Raw genomic sequence first — 19,692 nt, forward strand, 5'->3', positions numbered from 1 at the left:
TCTGCTTCAGATTCTGTGTCTCCCTCTCTCTCTGCCCCTCCCTTGCTCACACTCTCTCTCAAAAATAAACATTAAAAAATAACCTAAGGAAAGCCTCCACGTCTCAGTCAGCAACCTCAAACCAGCAAAGGTCACACTTTGATAGAAAGGTGGGCAAGTAAATACTAATGAGGTCATGGTCACTGGATCAAGTTATTTCAAGCTAATTTATGCATCCATTCCCTGGATGGACACCTGATACTCAAATACCCACAGAAGGAAAGTTGGTCAGGAGCCAGAATCGAGGGTGACTGTTTCTAGGCCCAACTTCAAAAAAAACAGTAGCAGGGACCAGCAAGACTGTGTCATGAGGACACACAGCCAGGGCTCCTGGCTGCCTGTCAGAAGGTTTGGGCATCTCCTGGCCTCCATGTTTGCAAGAAGGAGAGACACCGTAAAACTCCGTCAATTTTGCTAACTGGAGTTGAACACCAGGGGGTCCAATGTTTTAGACATTTGTGACCTCAGTCAAATGGTGAAGCTGCTCAACTGTCCTGAGCCAGATGCTATGGAAAGCACTTTGTCCTTTCCCTCTGCTCTTAGAGCAGATCTCGGCGACATTCCACACGATACCGGATGAGACGGCGTGCCCTATGGGGTGGCTGCTGGGTGCGGCCTGAGGTGCAACTCTTCAAAGTCATGCTTTTTAAATTCTCCTGGGCTGGTGGTTCCCAGCTCCCAGCTCCCAGTTGACCTTAGATTTACCTGAAGAGACTTGACAAATTCCTATGCCCAGGCCCCCTCCCAGAGCAATTGGATCAAGATCTCTGGTGCTGAGACTCCAGCTGACTTTTTTGTAAACTTCCCAGGTTATTCTAGGAAGAGTTGAGAACCACTGTCATAGATGGACAACCATCCTTCCATTCAAAAGCTATTTGTTGAGCACTAACTGTATGCCAGACGGTGCTCCCCACCCTCATGGAGCTCACATTCTGGTGAAGAATGGAAGCAACTAAACAGGCTAATAAATGAGATGATTACAGAATCTTATTGAGGCAAGAAAGATGGGGTGTAGGGAGGGAGCTCTTGCTGAGGTGGGAGCAGGTACACTGACATGTGAAGATTTGAGACGGGGTCAGGCCTGCAGAAAGAGGGTAGGGGAAGAAGGAGGCTGGCAGGGAAAACAACATGTGCAAAGGTCCAGGGGTAGGGAATAATTTTCTTGTTGAAGGTACTCAAGAAAACCCAGTGTGACTGAAATGTAAGTGTGAAGGAGGGAGGGGGAAGCAGAGAAATAAGAAGTGGCTGAAGGTAAGCCAGGGGTGATGTTAGTTACAATAATAAAGAATTATAGTAATATAATAGTTAATATTCACAAGGAACCTACTTTGCATCAGGCCCTGAACTGACCATTTATGCCACCACATAATCGAATCTTAACAACGACACTCATGGGGGTGAAAAATTGAATCCCCTCATTTTACAGGTGAGAAAACCAAGACTCAGAGTCAAGGAAGCAGATAATGTTTCCGCATCCAAAGACAACTTTCTAAGGAGGCTACAAATTTAAGCAAATGACCATAAGTTAACTGACAAAGCTCTTATAATTACTATGCCATTATGTCCATAAGAACCCATGAGCTCTATAACCCAGCTTCAGGGGCGCCTGGGTGGCTCAGTAGGTTAAGTGTCTGACTTCGGCTCAGGTCATGATCTCGTGGTTCATGGGTTCGAGCCCCACCTCAGGCTCTGTGCTGACAGCTAGCTCAGAGCCTGGAGCCTACTTCAGATTCTGTATCTTTCTCTCTCTCTGACCCTCCCCTGCTCGCACTGTCTCTCTCTGTCTCTCAAAAGTAAATTAAAAAAAAAAGAGAGAGAATCTTGACAGAGAAAAAAGAAAAGAAAAAATGTTCAAAAATTAAAAAAAATAACTTAAAAAAAAAGAAAATAACTCAGCTTCAGGTATCTGACTTGATTCTAATTTAATAAAAACTTGGTCCCTGATATAAAAAAGAAAATAGGACAAATATGTCTCTAATGTGTGCTACTGATCTCCCTGTCAAAGATTTGTTCATTTTTTTTGTTCTCATCTATGACCAAACGTGCTCAGAAATCCCACATTCACCCTTGAACAAAATTAGCCCCTAAACACAAAACAATAACAATGGAAGACATTGTCAGTTGTTTGTTTATATTTTGGTTTCCTGGTCATTATGGATTAAATGAGTTAATACATGTGAAGGGCTTTGAGCAGTGCTTGAGAAATAGCGTGTCAGCCAGTAAGCAGTAGCTATTACATTGATATTATTATGATGATGCCATATGCTGATTGACGAAGATGAAAACAAACGAGCTATTAAATATACTTTATTTAGTATGCTCTACCTTTATTTAGGGTGCTTTATATTCCCCTCGCCCAACTGTTCTCTCTTAGGATTATGCCTACTGTTAAGAAAAAAGACCTCAGTAAAAACCAAGAGTCATCTCCCCCCTTGGTAAGGCGTAGAAGGCACATCTCTGTTCCCTGGGACAGGTAAGCAGGGAGGCCTTAGCAGCCAGTGACACCACAGTGGGAAGTAGCTTTTCTGGAAACCTCTTGATGTCTGATAATGCTGTGAGAGAAGGGAGCGTAAGTCACCTGTATGGGGGGATGGGATGGGGGCCCTGAGTGGCGTTGGCTGGAAACCGGTCTTGGCTCCCCGTTGTCCTGAAACAGGGCACATCCTGAATCATGGCCTTCCAAGCCCTTCAGGGTCTGACCTCTGCCTGCCTCTCCGGCCCCATTTGGAACCTTCCTCCTTGCTCCCCGCCTTCCTTTTTTTCCGGCCCCCTGATCTCTGTGCTGGTCATTTCCTCTGCCGGGAGCCCTCCTCCCTGGATGTCTCCGCAGCCAGTGCTGCTCATTCTTCCGGTCTCAGCTTTCATATCTACTTCCTGGGGGCGGTCTTCTCAGGTCAGGTGGCTCTGCTTCCCTAGGTCCCCTGACCTACACGCTGACTCAGCCCTCGTCTGCTTCCGTCACAGCATCCTCTAAGCGACTCAGTGATTTCACTCTGTTGCTAATTGACTCCTGGAGTGTTTGACTCCACATCTGACCGAGAGCTCCACGGGGTGGGGGTGGGGGGCTGCTTTTACTCATTATTCTTCCCAGTGCCTGATGGAGGGCCTAACCCTCAGTGCTTCCTTAACCCTCTCCACTGAGGTTAGGTTGACAAAAAAGCAAACAAGTGACACAAGCAATGCAACCAAACACGGAGAAGGAGCTTAACTTGCGGACGGAGGCAACCAGTCATTTTGGTGCAGAACAGAGGGTAAACTGAGTCATCCAGCTTCTGTGTCAGAGTTCTGAAGGGTGGCCTTCTGCCTTAGAACAGCAGACACGGGTTTGCTGCCCGAGTGACTGGAATAAGGAACTTTTGGCTCGAGGTCGGGGGCTTATGAAGGAATTTCAGCTACTTTCACTTCACAAGCCAGAGTCACTGACAGTTTTTCACTTAAATGGACCCCACTGTCCTAATACTTACATATGGGTATGTGAATTGTGCGATGCCTCATTTTATTACAGACTATTTACAATAGATATTTGGATCTTTAATATGGTAGTAGCTCAACTGGAAGGAAAATAAGACCTTGTAGGAAGGGCTCTGAGTCGGGTTTCCTCATTTGTAAAATGGGGATAATAATGTCTACAGCACAGGTTGGTTGTGAGGCTTAATTGAGATACTGAGTGCACGGGGGCCAGCACTACCTCATTTAATCTTGAAAACAATACTGAGAGAACTGTATCAACATTCCCATTGTATAGGTGGGAAAGTGGAGGCTCAGAGGAGTTAGATGAAGGAGTGGGGCTGGGATTTGAACCTAGGAGTTGAGTATAGAGCCTGAACCACAAGTGTCTGGCTTTGAATCCATTGCCAGTTCTTCTTGGGGGCTAAAGGAGATGGGGGGGCTATGAGCAAAAAAATTTTAAAAAGTTGTTTCTTTGAAAACTTTGCAACACATAGACCCTCCAACAAAGGTCACAAGTCAAGTGAAAAAAACAAGGTCAGACAATCCACTACAGAGGAGACAGCATTGCAGATTATGTATCAGATAGGAGACTTGTATCCAGAATATATAAAGAGCTCTTACAACTCAACAATAATAAACAAACAACAATTAAAACAAATAAAAACAAAATTGGGCAAAGGACGTGGACAAAGGATCTGAAGAGACATTTAATTCAGAACAAAGGATCTGAAGAGACATTTCTCCAAACGAGATATACAGATGGCCATAAAGCACATGAGAAGATACACAATACCATTAGTCATTAGGGTGCTGCCCATCTAAACCACGAGATACCCAGGAGGGTGACCAGAATGCAAAGACAGACAATGACGAGTTTTATTGAGGATGTGGAGACACTGGAACCCTCCTGCATGAAAACATAAAATGGCACCACTGCTTTGGAAACAGTCTGACAGCTTCTCAGAGTTGACATAGTCACTGTAGGACTCCGCGCTTCCACTAGTAAGTGTATACTTCTCACCCAAGAGAAGTGAAAACGTGCATACACAAAAACTTGTCCATGAACTTTCAGAGAGTGTTATTTCTGAGAGCCAGAAAAATGGAATTAACCCAAAAGTGAATGGAAAAACAAAATATGGTCTTATCATACAATGGGATACTTACCTAGCTTTAAAAAGAAACACTGCCCCAGGCTAAAACATGGATGAACCTTGAAAACATTACACTAAGTGAAAGGAGACAGACCTGAAAGATCATATAATGTATGATTCCATTTATTTTTATTATTAAAAAAAAGGTATTTATTTATTTTGAAAGAGAAAGTGCACAGGTGCATATGCAGGGGAGGGGCAGAGAGAGGGGCAAAGAGGAGGGCTGAGAGGATCCCAAGCAGGCTCCGCACTGTCAGCCCAGAGCCTGATGTGGGCTTGAACTCACGAACCGTGAGATCATGACCTGAGCCGAAATCAAGAGTTGGATGCTTAGCCGACTGAGCCACCCGGGTGCCCCCGTATGATTCCATTTATACGAAATGTCTAGAAAAGGTAAATCCATAGATGTGGAAAGTAGATTACGGGTTGCCAGGGGTTCAGAGAAAGATGTATGACAGGTGATTGCCTATGGGTATGGGATTTCTTTGGAGGCTGATGAAAATTTATTGGATTTAAATAGTGGTGATGATTACACAGTCTCGTGAGTAGAATAAAAATCACTTGAATTGTATACTTTTTTTTTTTTTTAAAGAAACAAGGCCTGGTGACAGGGCTTTTGTATATTGAGGGCTCTAGTGGACCAAATGGTGGAGGCCAGAGAAATTGGTGATGTCAGGCAAGAGATGATGTCAGGGCTTAGAAGCAGCCTGGGGGTACATGGCTGTTACCCCGGTGTCCTCTGAAAGCAGCAGCCGGGCCCTGCAGGAGTTAACAGCACATGCTGTTGTGTGTGAAAATGTGAAAAGCACCTCCTGGAAACGGAGGAATTTTGTGGGGGGTGGACTTAGCAGGGAGGGCCAAGAACCAATGAAGCCTGGGCTCTTGTTCATTAATGACAGCTGTATTTGCACTCACAGGCCGTTAATGCCTAGGGAAACTGGGACCCAGACAAAAATAGATCTTGCTCCTTCAGTGACCAAATTTGTTCCGAGTGATTATTCTAGTTTGGAATGAATTGAATTAAAAGTAAACCAAGAATTGGTCCTAAATGTGGGAGCAGGTTGGCTTGAAGTCTGGGCAAAGTAATGATCTGTGGAGAGCTCTTGTGTGACACCCCACCGGATAACAGAAGCCCTGGCTATTTGGTGAGCTATTCTGAGTTCCTTCCTGGGGGCATTAGGTCCATTTTAAGTGGATGACAGAGATATCATAGCATATGTCCCAGAACACACTATGCTTTTTCTGCCCATGGGGCCTTTGCACTTCCTGGTTCTGTCCAGATCTTCCCATGACTAGCTTGTTTTCATCCTTCAGCCTTTCTCAAACAGAATCTCTTCTCCACCACCTACTCCCACTAGTCCTTCTTTCTCATACTTCAGTTTATTCTCTTTACAGCACTTGCCACTCTGTGAAATGATCTTGTTTATGTGTTAACCTGTGTATGGTCTGTCTTCCCCCACTAAGACAAGTTCTTAGAAAGCCAAGACCTTGGCTCTCTCAGTCAACAAGTAGGGAAGGCTGTGCTTGTCCTGTGCTGCCCAGGGAGTCTTGGGTAGGGCAGCCCAATTTGGGGGGCACAGTGGATCGCTTTGGCTGTGGACCTGAAAGCACACTCTGCAAACAGATCATCTATTTGTTTCTTGTGTCTTGTTTCCTAACAAGTTCAGAACTCTTGGGGGAAGAAGAGAGGCTAATTTACTGACCCAACATGTAGGCTGCTTCTGGTCACTGAGAACTAGCCAGCTCACAGATGCCCCAAAGTTCAGCTGTATAAAGCTGACATTTATCTACTGGGTCATCATAATGTCTGGCGCATAGTAAGTGTTCAAAAATTGTACTTGCTTCCTACTCTTGAAAAAGTGGCCAGAGGGTTCCCAAGTGCTGTGGTGTCTTCTCTGAAGGGAAGTGTTCAAGTGACAGTTCTTTGTGTTGGCCTAAATCTCTCTTCCTTCATCTGAATTTCTTTTCCCAGCTTTCCTCTTTGAAGCTCAGGGCCACCCATCCAGCTTCCTACCATAGTGGTAGGGGCCAGGGACACCATAAATGGAAGAAAAGGCTAATGACCCAGGCTTTCTCTGTCTTTGGTCATACAGATATCTATTTGCAGTGCCCCCACCTCTTCTATATTCCTTTGTGTTTAAAATGGGCTCTGGACTTTGTAAAAAGCACAAATGTGGAAGGGACTTTTTTGGGCTCATGGGATGTTGAAGTATTGGAGGTATTCTGCCCAGTCTCCATTTTCTTCTGTTGGTAGATACCTAGGAGATAGTGTGGCTCAAGGGAAGAAAGACACTATGAGCCACATGTATTTCAAAAGCATGAAGAACTTCCCTCAGGAGCATCAGATGACCTCTATGTGGTTGAGGGACAGAACAAAAAAGGGCTTTGCTCAGGAAAACAGTATGGCCCTTGAAATTGTTATTGTTTGATCTATTGAGTTGCCAATACTGAAGGCCCAATTTTAGAATGTGTTCCCTTTTCTTCAAGACACATCTTTTCTCTTTCAAGGCCATCCTCATCTTCACCATCCCTCTGTCTCTAGTGCATATTTGGCCAGTGGGAAGTGAAGTTACCTCTCTTTCTCTGTCTCTCTCTCTCTTTGTGTATATATCTCTCTCTACCTGTCTCTGTTTCTCTGTCTCTTACACACACACACACACACACACACACACACACACACACAGAGACTCACATACCTATATAGGCTTACATCAATGCCTGAACATAGTCTCAGATACTTTTGTTCAGGTGTAAGAACTCATTTTATATAGATCAGCATTGTCTTTGGATCCCCAACTCCTCGTTAGCAGGCTCCATCAAAACGGCTTGATGGATGTTAGTACTTTAGCAATAATGCCCGAGTTTTCAGATGACTCTTGGATTTCTCATTTAGATTTTGCCTGCTCCTATGTTTCTGTGGCTAAAGGTAGTGCTGGAAATTCAGAGATGGGGCTTGTAGATCACAAGACACATTCCCTTGTCATCACCCTTCATTCATTCATGCATGTCTGTCTCCTTCTTGTGCTTCTGGGCTATTTCTCTCCATAAATATCTTCAAGGACGAGTGAGAATTGTCCTTTTGCCCATCTATCATTAAAACCAAAAAGCTAGAGAGGAATTCTGCCAGGCTTGATTGAGAGTATTATACGATGCTTCTTTTATTGATGGGGCAAGTCTATTAAAAGGGAAAGCTTTCAAAACATCAAAGCTGTGTTCCTATCAGAGGGCGAGGCATAGCCACCTGACTATAATCCTTCAAGGGGCTAGACTATAAACTCCATGGGGCAAGGACTGTCATGTTTGATTTTGTCCACTGGTGTCATCTTTCTTTCCTTTTTTAAAAAAATTTCAGTATAACTAATAAACAGTGTGGTATTAATTTCAGGTGTACAATATAGTGATTCAGCAATTTCACATATTACTTAGTGTTACCTCATGGATAAGTGGGGGCAAACAGCTTTCTTGCATACCTTGCTGGGATTTTGTGGGGAAAAAGTGAAGTTGTGTCCATATGAAAATGCTTTGAGAAGTAAATATAAAAATGCTTTGAGAAGTAAAGACATATAGACAAATACGATGATGATGATGATAATAGTGATACCACACTACCAAAATTATCAGGAACAAAGAACAAATGAAATTATCAGAAGAGAGAGTTAAATACAGAAGGTCCCCTTCAGTTTGGGGGAAGAGGACACATAAAGAGTAAAGGAAACAAAGATGAATTTATGAATTTAACCTATAGGAGAAAAGAGAATGAGGGAGGAAGAGCACCGGCAAAAGTTTGGCTAAGGAGACACCCTGAAAACTCCTCTGTTGGAAGAGAGTGAGGAGAGGGGAGTCTACAAGACAAGAAGTTGGGGATGGAACACCTCCATATCAACAATGGCTCAGTCCATTAAGAGTGAGAACCTGTATCATTAAGAACAGTATTTCCCAAAGTGTGCCTTGTGGTGTATTAGCCTTAGGACCAGAGGGTCCCGGGCAGCATGCTTAGTGAATGTCCTCTGTTATACTATTCCACTAAAGGGCCACAAGGCACAGTGTTGGCCAGATGTTCAGAAAAGCCCCAAAGGAAAGGAAACAGTTTACTTTTGCTTAACTCAGCATTTGGCCTCCCAATTTCATAATCCCCTCCCCAACCCTTTTGTGGTAAAACTTGTTGAAACTCGGTAGAACCAGTGGTCCAAGAAGCGTGGCTCTGGAAAATCTGGCTTAATTCTTGAACTTGGAGGTTTGAGATATGAACCTAACTCCAGCATAACTGGAGGTTTTCAGATATGTCCAGGCTCAGGCTTTGAAGGCATCACATTTCCGGATGAGTGGCTCGGAACTGAAGAACGTCATCCTATGGACTAGCAAGTTGATAAGAGAGATCAGTCTCTAAACGTGGGCCCGTTGGTCTGCAGTGTGAGGATGCTAGTGAGTTCCAGACCAGCCAGGAAAGTTACCGTTGAGAACCAAGCCTTGGCCAGCCTCTCAGTGACTCATGGCATTAGCCTAGATCTCCTGGATATTTTTCAGAAAAGTTTTGGCAGAAATGCAGAACACCGCTTGGAAGGGAGGAGTATCCTCAGAGATAAAGTTAGGAACAAACTTAGACCTCTGTAGCCATTCATTCATTCATTCATCAAATCTATGTTACTTATTGACCGTATGCTCTGCATTGTGCTAGATGAGTTCAAGGGGCACACATACACAAATTGGTGTGAAGAAATAAAGGTGCACTGAGAGAAATCTATTCCGAGTACAGTGGGCACAACCTAGGGTGAGGGTGAAGGGCATCAAGGAAGGCCTCATCAAAGAGGTGATTTTCCAGCTGAGTTTTGAAAGAGGAGTAATGTTATGGGGGCACCTGGGTGGCTCAGTCAGTTAAGCATCTGACTTCAGCTCAGGTCATGATCTTACAGTTCATGAGTTCGAGCCCCACATCAGCCTCTGTGCTGACAGCTCAGAGCCTGGAGCCTGCTTCGGATTCTGTGACTCCCTCACTCTCTGCCCCTCCTCTGCTTGTGCTCTCTATGTCTCTGAAAAATGAATAAACAGTAAAAACTAAAAAAAACTGTTATGGAATGTTTTAAACATGAAACAAATCATGTTCCCATGACCCAGCTTCATAAACCATCCGTTAGTGGTCAATTTTGTTTTATCTATATTTCCCACATTATGCTATGATGCAATCATTATATCATTTTATCAGCAAGTTAAGATGGTATTTAAAATGTATTTTAGAGAGTCAAAAAAAGTGTTTTCTTTTATAGGAGCACACAGATTAACAGCTTGAAATAGATGTAGTCTGAACCCCCAATAGCCTAGTGTTGAAAGGACTCCAGCAGCAGTTTAACTTCTAGATTCCCAAGTAACAAATGTCAGTGGCCACCCTCTGCCACATAGTAACCATAAAAGCAGGGGCTGCTTGGCTGACGTGCATGTTTGTAAAATCTGCGAGTATCTGTAACAGAAATTTCTAACAGCGCCACACTTCAGGTAAGGTCCCTACCATTGGAACCATTCAGAACTTCATGTGCAGGAATTCATAAGAAATAAATCACAAGGGTCCCTAATATTAATATTCCATTTCTCAGCTGACAATTGTGTGGGAAGAGCTAGAGAGGGTTGGGAAAAGCCACACTGAGGGACCCAAGAGCTCCAACTTGAGAGCAGTGTTATAGCTCCTGGGTCAGCCGCGTGGACTGAGACCTGTTATTTCCAAGTTCTGCCTTGGTCTCTGTTTCTCTGTCTCTCTGTCTCTGTCCCTGTCTCTGTATCTGTCTCTCTCTCTCTCACACACACACACACACACGCATACACACACACACACACACACACGCACGCGCACACACACACACACACACACACACACACACACACACACAATCTCCTCTCTAAGTTTAACTGAAGTCCGCTTGAAACAGCTTTGATGGATGAGCGATCCCTGGTGGAGCCTAGGTCAGATGGAAAGAACAGTTTGGTTTGCCTTTCATCCTGTGGGTATTTACTTTCTCTTTGACCACAAACCTTGTCTTCAATAGCAGGTGTGGTCAGGCGTGGGGCAGGGTTTTGGCTTACTCTGCCAGGCCACAACCAGATAATGGATTTGACAATGGCTTTCAGACCACCCATCCATTACCCACTGCATCTTCTGCGGGTGTATGAGACGCACTGCCTTGTTATGAGGAGGATTTCTCTTTGCCTCTTTTCTGTGTTGGATATTTTTTTGCTGGATCTTTTCTCTTTCTTGTCTTTCTGTTTCTTGATTTACTGCTTTGTTTTGGGGAAGCACATCCTCCCATAGCTTTCTGAGAAATGGCGTGTGGGAGGTAGTTTTTGTTGTGGTTGTTTGGGTTTTGCAGGGCGGGGGGAGCTCTTGAATGTCTGAAAATATCTTTATTCTTTTCTTTGATTATTTGGATGGGTCTAAATCGAGGTTGGAAATAATTTTCCTTGGGGATTTGGAAGTCGTTGTTTCACTGTCTAACTTTAAACATTGCTGAAAACATGGCATGCTTTTCCTTCTTGTAAGTTTGTAGGATTGGAGAGAAATTTTGCCATTAAGTATCTGAAATTTCACCATGATGTGCTTTGGTGCACATACAATTTCATTCATTTCATTGAGTATCAGGGGATCCTTTCAGTCTAGAAGCTCAAACATTCAGTTCTGGAAATTTTTCCTGCAATCATTTGATAATTTGCTCTCTTCAATTTCTTTGTTTGCTTTTGGAGCTTTCTGATTAGATGTTGGATTTCTGGGAATGATTCTCAAATTTTCTTGACTATTTTTATCTTTGGAGGAAAATATCCTTCCTCATTTTTTATTAGATAAAATGTAGGTAACATAAAATTTACCCTATTAACTATTTTTAAGTGTACAGTTCAGTGATATTAAGTACATTCACATTGTTAAGCAGCCATTGCCACATCCATCCCCAGAACTTTCCCTGTCTTCCCAAATTGAGCCTCTGTATCCATTAAACAATAACTTCACATTCCCCTTTGTCTCCAGCCACTTTCTGTTTCTATGAATGTGACTACTCTATGTACCTCATATAAGTGGGATCATGCAATATTTGTCCTTTTGTGGCTGGCTTATTTCACTTAGCACAGTGTCTTCAAGGGTATGTTGTAGCATGCATCAGAATTTCCTTTCTGATATTTGAAAGGCTGAATAAATATTCCTTTGTATATGTATACCACGTTTTGTCTATCCATTCATCTGTTGATGGACAGTTACATTGCTTGCACATTTTCCATCTTTTTTATTTTTGTATTACTTCCTTGAGTTTATCTCAACTTTGACTTCTAATCCTTCTACTGTTTTTTTTTTCAATCTACCCTCATATTTTTAAGTCCCAAGATCTCTGTTTTGCTTCTCTTATTTTTCACCCCCCCCAACCTATTCTTGTTTTGTGGTTACCACACAGTTTCTTATTTCTCTGAGCATGTTCATCATCTGTCCTTGAAGTTTTCTTGCACCTTTTGCATTATTTATTTCCTAACACTTCATTTCTTCTGTAAACCACAGGTCTCTTAATTCATAAGACTTGCCCCCATGTCCAATAACCTGTGACTGCCAGTTCATATCTGAAAGTGAAACACTGAAGAACTTCTTGAAAGTTTTGTGTGTGAAGATGGGTCTTGTCAGCGGGTGGGTGGCTTGAGGTGACTGGGTGGCAGTTGCATCCTTTCTCTGGAGAACTTCTGATTGTTTGTGTCTGTAGGTTTTTTTCTTTGGGTATGGTCACATTCTTGAAGATGAGTTCTCCAGTCTCCCACCTGGTTGCCAGGGTAGGGGTACTAAGTAGGGACAGGGGCAAGAGCCTTCCTTGTTCAGTGGTATCTTAACTTTACCCTCAGCTGGGTCTGGTGTCTAGAGCCATTGTGTTTAATCTCACCAGACCTCAAATCTCCCATCTGTTGTCAGGGTTGTTGAGGGAGTAGGTGCCTACGCATGGGCTGATAGATGACCTCTGGTAGTAATGATTTCTTAAACAGACTTGCAATGATTCCTCCTCTCTTTAGCCCTACTTTTTATTCCTATCTTCAGAAGTGAGATCTTCAATGGGTGCCTCCAATTTTCTGAGCCTTTCTAGAGTTTTTTAGGGTACACTGACTGTATTCGGCTGGGTTCTTCTGCAGGATTCAGATGTCAGTGTTGTCTACTCTGTAATGTCAGTCAATGCTCAGCTAGCCATTTTCCATGTTCCGAGATTTTGTCACCTCTTTCATTTCTTTGCCTGTTTTCTTAATTTGTCCTTGGGTGTTTGTGCCCTTTTAAATTCATTTTAGGGGTGCCTGGGTGGCTCAGTTGGAGAACGTCCAACTTTGGCTCAGGTCACGGTCTTGCAGTTCATGAGTTCGAGCCCCACGTTGGGTTCTGTGCTGACCCCTCAGGACCTGGAACCTGGTTCAGATTCTGTGTCTCCTTCTCCCTCTGTGCTTCCTCCACTTGTACTCTCTCTCTCTCTCTCTCTCTCTCTCTCAAAAATAAACATTAAAAAAATAAATTCATTTTAAGTGGTTTCAGAAGAGAGTGGAGAAAAGAAAGCATGTTTAATATTCCATGCTTAACCAATGGTTTTCCTTGTTTCTTTGTATGCATTCCAGTTTAGCATTAATACTGACTTTTAGGCTGCAACAATTATTTATTCCAGTGACATATTTTCTTGTCATTGCTTTTGTTCTTACTGAATTTTCTAGTCTCAATAAAAAGAGAAAACCTGCCACTGGAAAAGGCAATGACTTGTACCCCTAAAATATGCACACTATCATCTCCATCATCACCATCATCATCTGTCATCAACATCATCATCATCATCATCATCATCATCATCATCATCATCATCATTATCATCGATACTTTTTGAATCCTAGCTGTGTCCTAGGCAATGTGATGAAAACATTTAACTTTTATCATCCAGTCTTCATAGCAGTACTTGAGTAGGTACTATTACAACTGCCTTTTTACAGGGCTGGAAAACCAAGCCTCAGAAGGATTGAGTCAGTGGCATGAGATCACAAATGTACCGAATGGCAGAAAAGGATTTGAACCTCACTGGTTGGTATCTAGACAATCTTGAAGTGTGAAGGAGAAGTTCTGTTGAAAGTAGGTTATAAATCACCCAGTCAAATGTCGTTGGCTCTTTCAGGTTCACACATAGAGCGACCAGATTGGTTCAGCTGTGCAAATGACTATATCATGTCCTCATCAAGAATGGAGGCTCAGCGTGGATTCAACTCCAGTCTCTTGAGCTAGGTAGCAAATTCCAGCCACACAGACAACAGATGGTGAACTCAAACTAAAATTGCCAACACTCCTGCAATTTGCCTGGAACCTTTCTTCTTCTATATCTAAGAGCACAGAAATCTTGTTGATCTTATTTACTGCTTGATAGAGGTAAAGGAGTATATCGACATCTGGAATCGAGCATGGTACCTAATAGATGCTCAATAAATATTTGTTGCATAAACAGACATCCTTTCTCCCGAGTCAGAAGCCATACGGAAGTTATGGAGTTCCTTTTGGATGGAATAAACAAAGATAACCAGGGATGGATGGGAGCATGGGGAAAGAGGCTTGAAAGCCAGCCTGTGCTCCACTTTCCAAGCCATATGCCCTGGTGCAGGGCTTCATGTGTATGGAGAAAATGTGCCATTTTCAAATTCCTACGAACGGGAAATTTGGGCTAGAAAAGGCCCAGGCTGGGCAGAAGTTCTTGAAATTGAGTACAGGTTAAGTGCACTTGCAATACAGAGAAGCAAAGATGTCTGTGTCTCTGCCCCTGGCAATGCTTGACTCACCAAAGTTCCAATACAACAAGCCATGTTGTACCGATTCTCACCTGTACGGCACTGACTGCCACAACCCTCAGGACTTCCCTACCTCCACGTGGGGTGGTGGAAAGATCACAGACGTCCACACATAGCTTGAAGAACATTCTTCTTAGACATTTTTCAAAGTAGTTTTATTATCCCCCAACATCTACTCCGCCTACTCCGGGTAATTTAGAGAAGGCTTCTCAGGCTTGGTTTAATGCATGAAGAATCTCGATTGTTTCAAGATCTCTGGTTCTTCCTAGTTTTTCTGAGCCTTATCAATATTTTCCTTGTATTCATGTTCATATGACTTCACATTATCTTTACCGTGTTTCTTGTTTGGGGTGTCGCTGATATTTGGGGTAGGCCAGTTCTTCATTGGGTGAGAGACTCCAGCGTTGCAGTACGTTACTGTCCTTCGCTCTGTCCAACAAATGCTGGTAGTGCCCAAATCACTGCGATGCCACAAATGTTCCCCAGCGCTTTTGATGGCCTCCATGGGGAATGGCATCACTCCCAGCAATGGTGCGCCTGACTCTACCATAAATTATGGATAAGTCAGAGTTGAAAAAGCCATATGGAACCCCACAAGACACCCTAGGGAAAACACACCGCTGGAGAGCCACCTCCCTCCTGCACACCCTTCCTCTTCCTCTTTATTCTTCGGACTTTGGAGTCTTTATCATGTAATGTGTTGAGCCCAGATCCACACGGTTTCTTTTGGTTTTCTTTTCTTAATGTTTTTTATTTATTTTTGAGAGAGAGAGAGAGGCAGCATGAGCAGGGGAGGGTCAGAGAGAGAGAGGGAGACACAGAATCTGAAGCAGTCTCCAGGCTCTGAACTAGCTGTCAGCGCAGAGTCCGATGCGGGGCTCGAACCCACCAACTGTGAGATCATGACCTGAGCTGAAGCCGGCGCTTAACCGACTGAGCCACCCAGGCGCCCCTCCACACGGTTTCAATGGGAAAGCACCTTAGAGAAAGTGTGATGGGAGGTTGTGGGAAGCTCTTTTTGAATTTGAGTTTCATTTATTTGATGTTCTGTTTGGTTTCATATGTGACATATGTTGTTTCCAGGCACCAGATCTATCCATCTGTCTGAGAATTATTGCATGTGCCTAATACAATGCTGGGAACTCAACATGCTTTCTCTTGTTCCATCCTTATAACAGTTTTGTTCCAGTTAAAACACTTTTCAAATTCCTATTTTCTTTCTTTTTCTATAAAAATTTTTAAATGTTTATTTTTGAGAGAGAGATACATACAGAGTGTGAGCAGGGGAGGAGCAGAGAGAGAGGGAGACACAGAATCCAAAACAGGCTCTAGGCTCTGAGCTGTCAGCACATGGCCCAACACGGGGCTCCAACTCATGAACTATGAGCTCATGACCTGAGCCAAAGTCAGATGCTTAACCGACTGAGCCATCAAAGTGCTCCTCAAATTCCCATTTCCTAGATGAAGAAACCAAGGCTTTAAGAAGGTGTGAAACTTGCCCATGGTCAACTTTCCCAACTTCTGGTTTCTGGCATTAGAGGTGTGTCTTGCTATAGAACTACTAGAAATGTCTTGAGAGAGGGAATGGGGAGGAGGGGTCAGGAAAAGAGGCTATCATCCAAGGTATGGACCAATCTTATCCCCTGGGACATGCCAAGTGGCATCATTAGTGTCCAACCTGTCACCACCAGCTGGAGTGTTAGCTCATCTTGGATCAATGAAGGAAAAAGCCTTTGCAGGCAGTTTTATAATTGGCACTGGGAAAGGGGTGAACTATCTGCAGGTTCATTAATAAATCAGGATGGAGTGTGGGCACCAATTCCAGCCAGAGTGTCTGCTGCTGCCTGGAGAATTTGGCTGCAGCATCCTCCCCAACTTCGCTTGTAGAAAACCCAAGACCGGATATTTCTGGTGTGGAAGGAAGAGAGGAAACTGGCTGGCTGGTCCTAAGGAACTCGATACCACGGTTTTCCTGGCTCCAGTATGGGGGAAAAGGCAGCAGGAGTTGAGAAGACCTCATGATCCATTAACACCATTCATTCATTCATTCATTCATTCACACATGCATTCATTTCATTCTGGCACCTGCCAGATTCTCTTCTAGGTGCTGAAGATACAGCAAAAAACGACACTGACAAATGCCCCCACCCTCATAGGGCTTATACTCTAACAAGGGGACACAAGCAGCAAGCATAGTAATAAGTAAAATAATATATCAGATGGAAGAGAAGTGCTTTGGGCAGAAAACAGCAAGGAAAGGGGAGTTTGTGGGCATTTTGATTTTAAACTGTGACATCTGAGTAAAGATCTCATTAACATCATGCTGGACACTTGTTCCAAGCGTTTTATAATCATCTCATTAATACAGCAAGGTCAAGAAATTATGGCTATGATTATTCCCATTTTACAGACAAAAAAGACGTAAGGTAAGAGGGATGAAGTGATTTCTGGAGATCTTACAGCTTAGGTTGCATGGGAACTAGTATTTGAACCCCGGCAGTCGGAACTTGAGCGGCGGAGCGCTTGGATGTTGGTGCAGACTGCGGACAAACGGGGTTTGGGAAAGAGCAGATTGCGCGTGCAAAGGAAATCTTCCCGTGTACCCACCAAGCGAATACGGTGCCACCCGTGGACAAGCGTGGGCGGACCTGCATGAGGGAAGGGGCGGTGGCTCTGGATCTTCCCTGAGCTGAGTCCCACTCTCTCGGCCTGTGGCTGCGGAGTTGGGTCGCCCCGCCGCAGGCAAGGTGGAACCCGAGGGGGGAGGGAGTTCGCTGCAAGGGTTGTCCCGGGACAGTGCCGGGCTGAACCTCACCCCGCCGCCACCTCGGGCCAGCTGCTCCAGTCAATAAGGCGAGGGCCCCGAGGACACTCGCCGCCCTCCTGGTGGGTTTCTCCCGGGAGTTCCTACGGGGGCCGAAGGGGGCCGCGGAGCCGAGCTCCGGGAGGGCAGACTGGAACACCGGCAGCGTCTATTCGAGAGAGGCGAACGCACGGTTCGGGAGGACGACGCGCACTGGGCGCGAGCAGTCCCCAGTGCGTTCCCAGGAGCGCCCCGGGACAGAGCGGTGGAGGGGCGCCAGGGAGCCCTTGGGGGACGCCAGGAGGCGGAGACAGGGTCCGCGATGATGGGGCAGAAAGAGTAAGAGAGAGGCCAGGGCGCCCGTCGCAGGTCAGAGGGGCACAGGGGGCGCTCAAGAAAGGCCTGGAGAGAGCGCAGGCCACTAGAGAGAGGAGGCCGGGGGGGGGGGGGGGGGGGGGGGGGGGGGGGGGGGGGGGGGGGGGGGGGGGGGGGGGGGGGGGGGGGGGGGGGGGGGGGGGGGGGGGGGGGGGGGCGGAGCGTGCCAAGGAGAGGAGCTGGCGTAGAAAGAAACAAGAAGGAACTGGTGCCCTGGAAAGGGGGTGCTTAAGAAAGAATGGGGCCAGGGTCTAGGAGAGGGCGTCGGAAATCGCTCGGGGATCCCCATAAAGACTGCCACGCGCTGGGGAGAGAGGGAGCCCCGAGCGCGGCAAGGAGAGGGCGGTAGAACCCATGCTCTCAGAGTGGGGCCTTCGAGGGTGGCGCACTTTGAGGTTCCCGAAAAGCAGGGTTGAGAAGAGCCACACCAGTGCCCAGGGTTGTCAGAGGAGACAGGGAAAGAACTCCCCGTGTTGGAGAGAGTGCACCATGGGCGCTGGAAGGACGTGGAAAGCCGGCTTGGGAGAGGCTGGGTCAGGGCTCTGAGCGCCCCAGGGAGCGCAGAGGAGGCGCTAGTGGTTGGTGGCGGAGTTCTGAGAGCGTAAATAGGAGGAGGCGGCGCAGAGGACAGAAAACCCGGGGTGCGCCGGGCAGGGCGTAAGGGAGCGGTGGAGAGCGCGCTGGGTCTCCTGCGCCAGCGAGCCGCCGCCCAGGTTTCCCCTCCCCGGTTGCTCCAGGTCCTAACTCACTCACCATGATGGAGAAGACGAAAGCCACGATGTTGATGGGGTACGCGGGGCAAAAACACGAGACGATGGCGAGCCACAGGTAGTTCTTGGGCATGGGCATGTCCTCCTCGGTCTTGTCATCCTCGGTGTTGGCCTCGGGACTGCTGTCCAAAGCCCTCTTGAAGTCCGAGCTGGGGTCGAACTGAGACATGGGCGAGGCCGGCGGCACCAGGAGGGCGGAGGAGCGCTCGGTCGGCGTGGTCTGGGACTCTGGCCGCCCGCTCACGGCGAGGCTCTGAAAAGCCAGCGGCGCGGGGCTCAAGGGAGACGTGACCTCACTTCTCCTGCGTCCTCCGCTTGCACCCGCCCGGGCTGAGGGACCAGGGCCAAGAGCCTCCGCACTAGAGGGAGGGAGGGAACAAGGGGGTGAGGAGAGGCGGCGGGGAGGAGAGGGAGCCGGCCGGCCAGAGAAACAGGGGGAAAGGCACTTCTTGAAGGACACACCCAGAGACCATGAGACAGACGCACAGACTCACTCCCAGTCTGGAGTAGCAGGAGGCACTGGGAAGGGGAGAGCCAAGGCCCTTTAAGGTGCAAACTGGCCAGCCTTTGGGCTGAAGATGACCAGCTTTTCGAGCTGCTGAATTTGAATACATTAAGTGTAACGGAAAGCAATACAACCTTACCCAGGTGGACACAGAGTTCCTACTTCCTCTTGACTGACAATTTGCTTTTCTCCCTTCTGGTACAGGCCCTGAACACTGAGCCCCAGTAATTTCTCTGCCCCAACAGTCGGGCAGTGCGCAAGGCACTAAGCTTTGGGCACTGCAGGGGGCCTCTGGAGACCTGTGGTAGTGTAGACAGGCAGTGGGCAGTGCCCAGTAGGGCCGTTCTGGGTGCCCTCCACTTTTTCCCAATTGTGCAAACAAGGAACCTTCTCTGCTCCATTATCCCACCTACAGAGCCCCTGGCGGGAGAAGCGGGTACATCTGGTTGGTGTAGACAACCCAGGTGCATAACTGGGATGGGGAGAAGAGAGCGAGGTCCACTTTGGGAACCGGAATGAGGATCTCAATTCATGGGAAGGAATATGGCCAGAACTGAGGCTCCAAATCCAGACAGACATGGGAAATCGTCACATTTGAGTTGAATGACCTCTGGGAAGTCCTTTCACCTCGCTGGGCTCCAATTCCTTCATCTGAAAACGCGGGTATTAGGGACCCTCAAAGGGACTCTGTGACCACTATAAAATTGCGTGTCAAACCAGGTGACTCTAAGTGCTCAATACATGTTAGTTATTGTTAGGAAACTATTTCTGCAGGATATAGTCCTTCTGCAG

The 19,692-nt window shown here is 46.1% G+C and overlaps 1 protein-coding gene across 1 annotated transcript in view; it reads right to left on the bottom strand.

Moving 5' to 3' along the window:
• The window catches only part of TMEM233 (transmembrane protein 233), a 33,849-nt gene extending 15,139 nt beyond the window's left edge, over positions 1–18,710 (bottom strand). Inside the window, exon 1 of the mRNA XM_029922305.1 lies at positions 18,379–18,710. Coding sequence (XP_029778165.1) covers positions 18,379–18,564 — 186 coding nt within the window. The 5' untranslated portion in view covers positions 18,565–18,710. The remainder of the gene's footprint in view (positions 1–18,378) is intronic.
• Between the last annotated feature and the right edge of the window lie 982 nt (positions 18,711–19,692).

Source organism: Suricata suricatta, chromosome 14, assembly GCF_006229205.1.
Source record: "Suricata suricatta isolate VVHF042 chromosome 14, meerkat_22Aug2017_6uvM2_HiC, whole genome shotgun sequence".
In the NCBI taxonomy this organism is placed as follows: Eukaryota; Metazoa; Chordata; class Mammalia; order Carnivora; family Herpestidae; genus Suricata; species Suricata suricatta.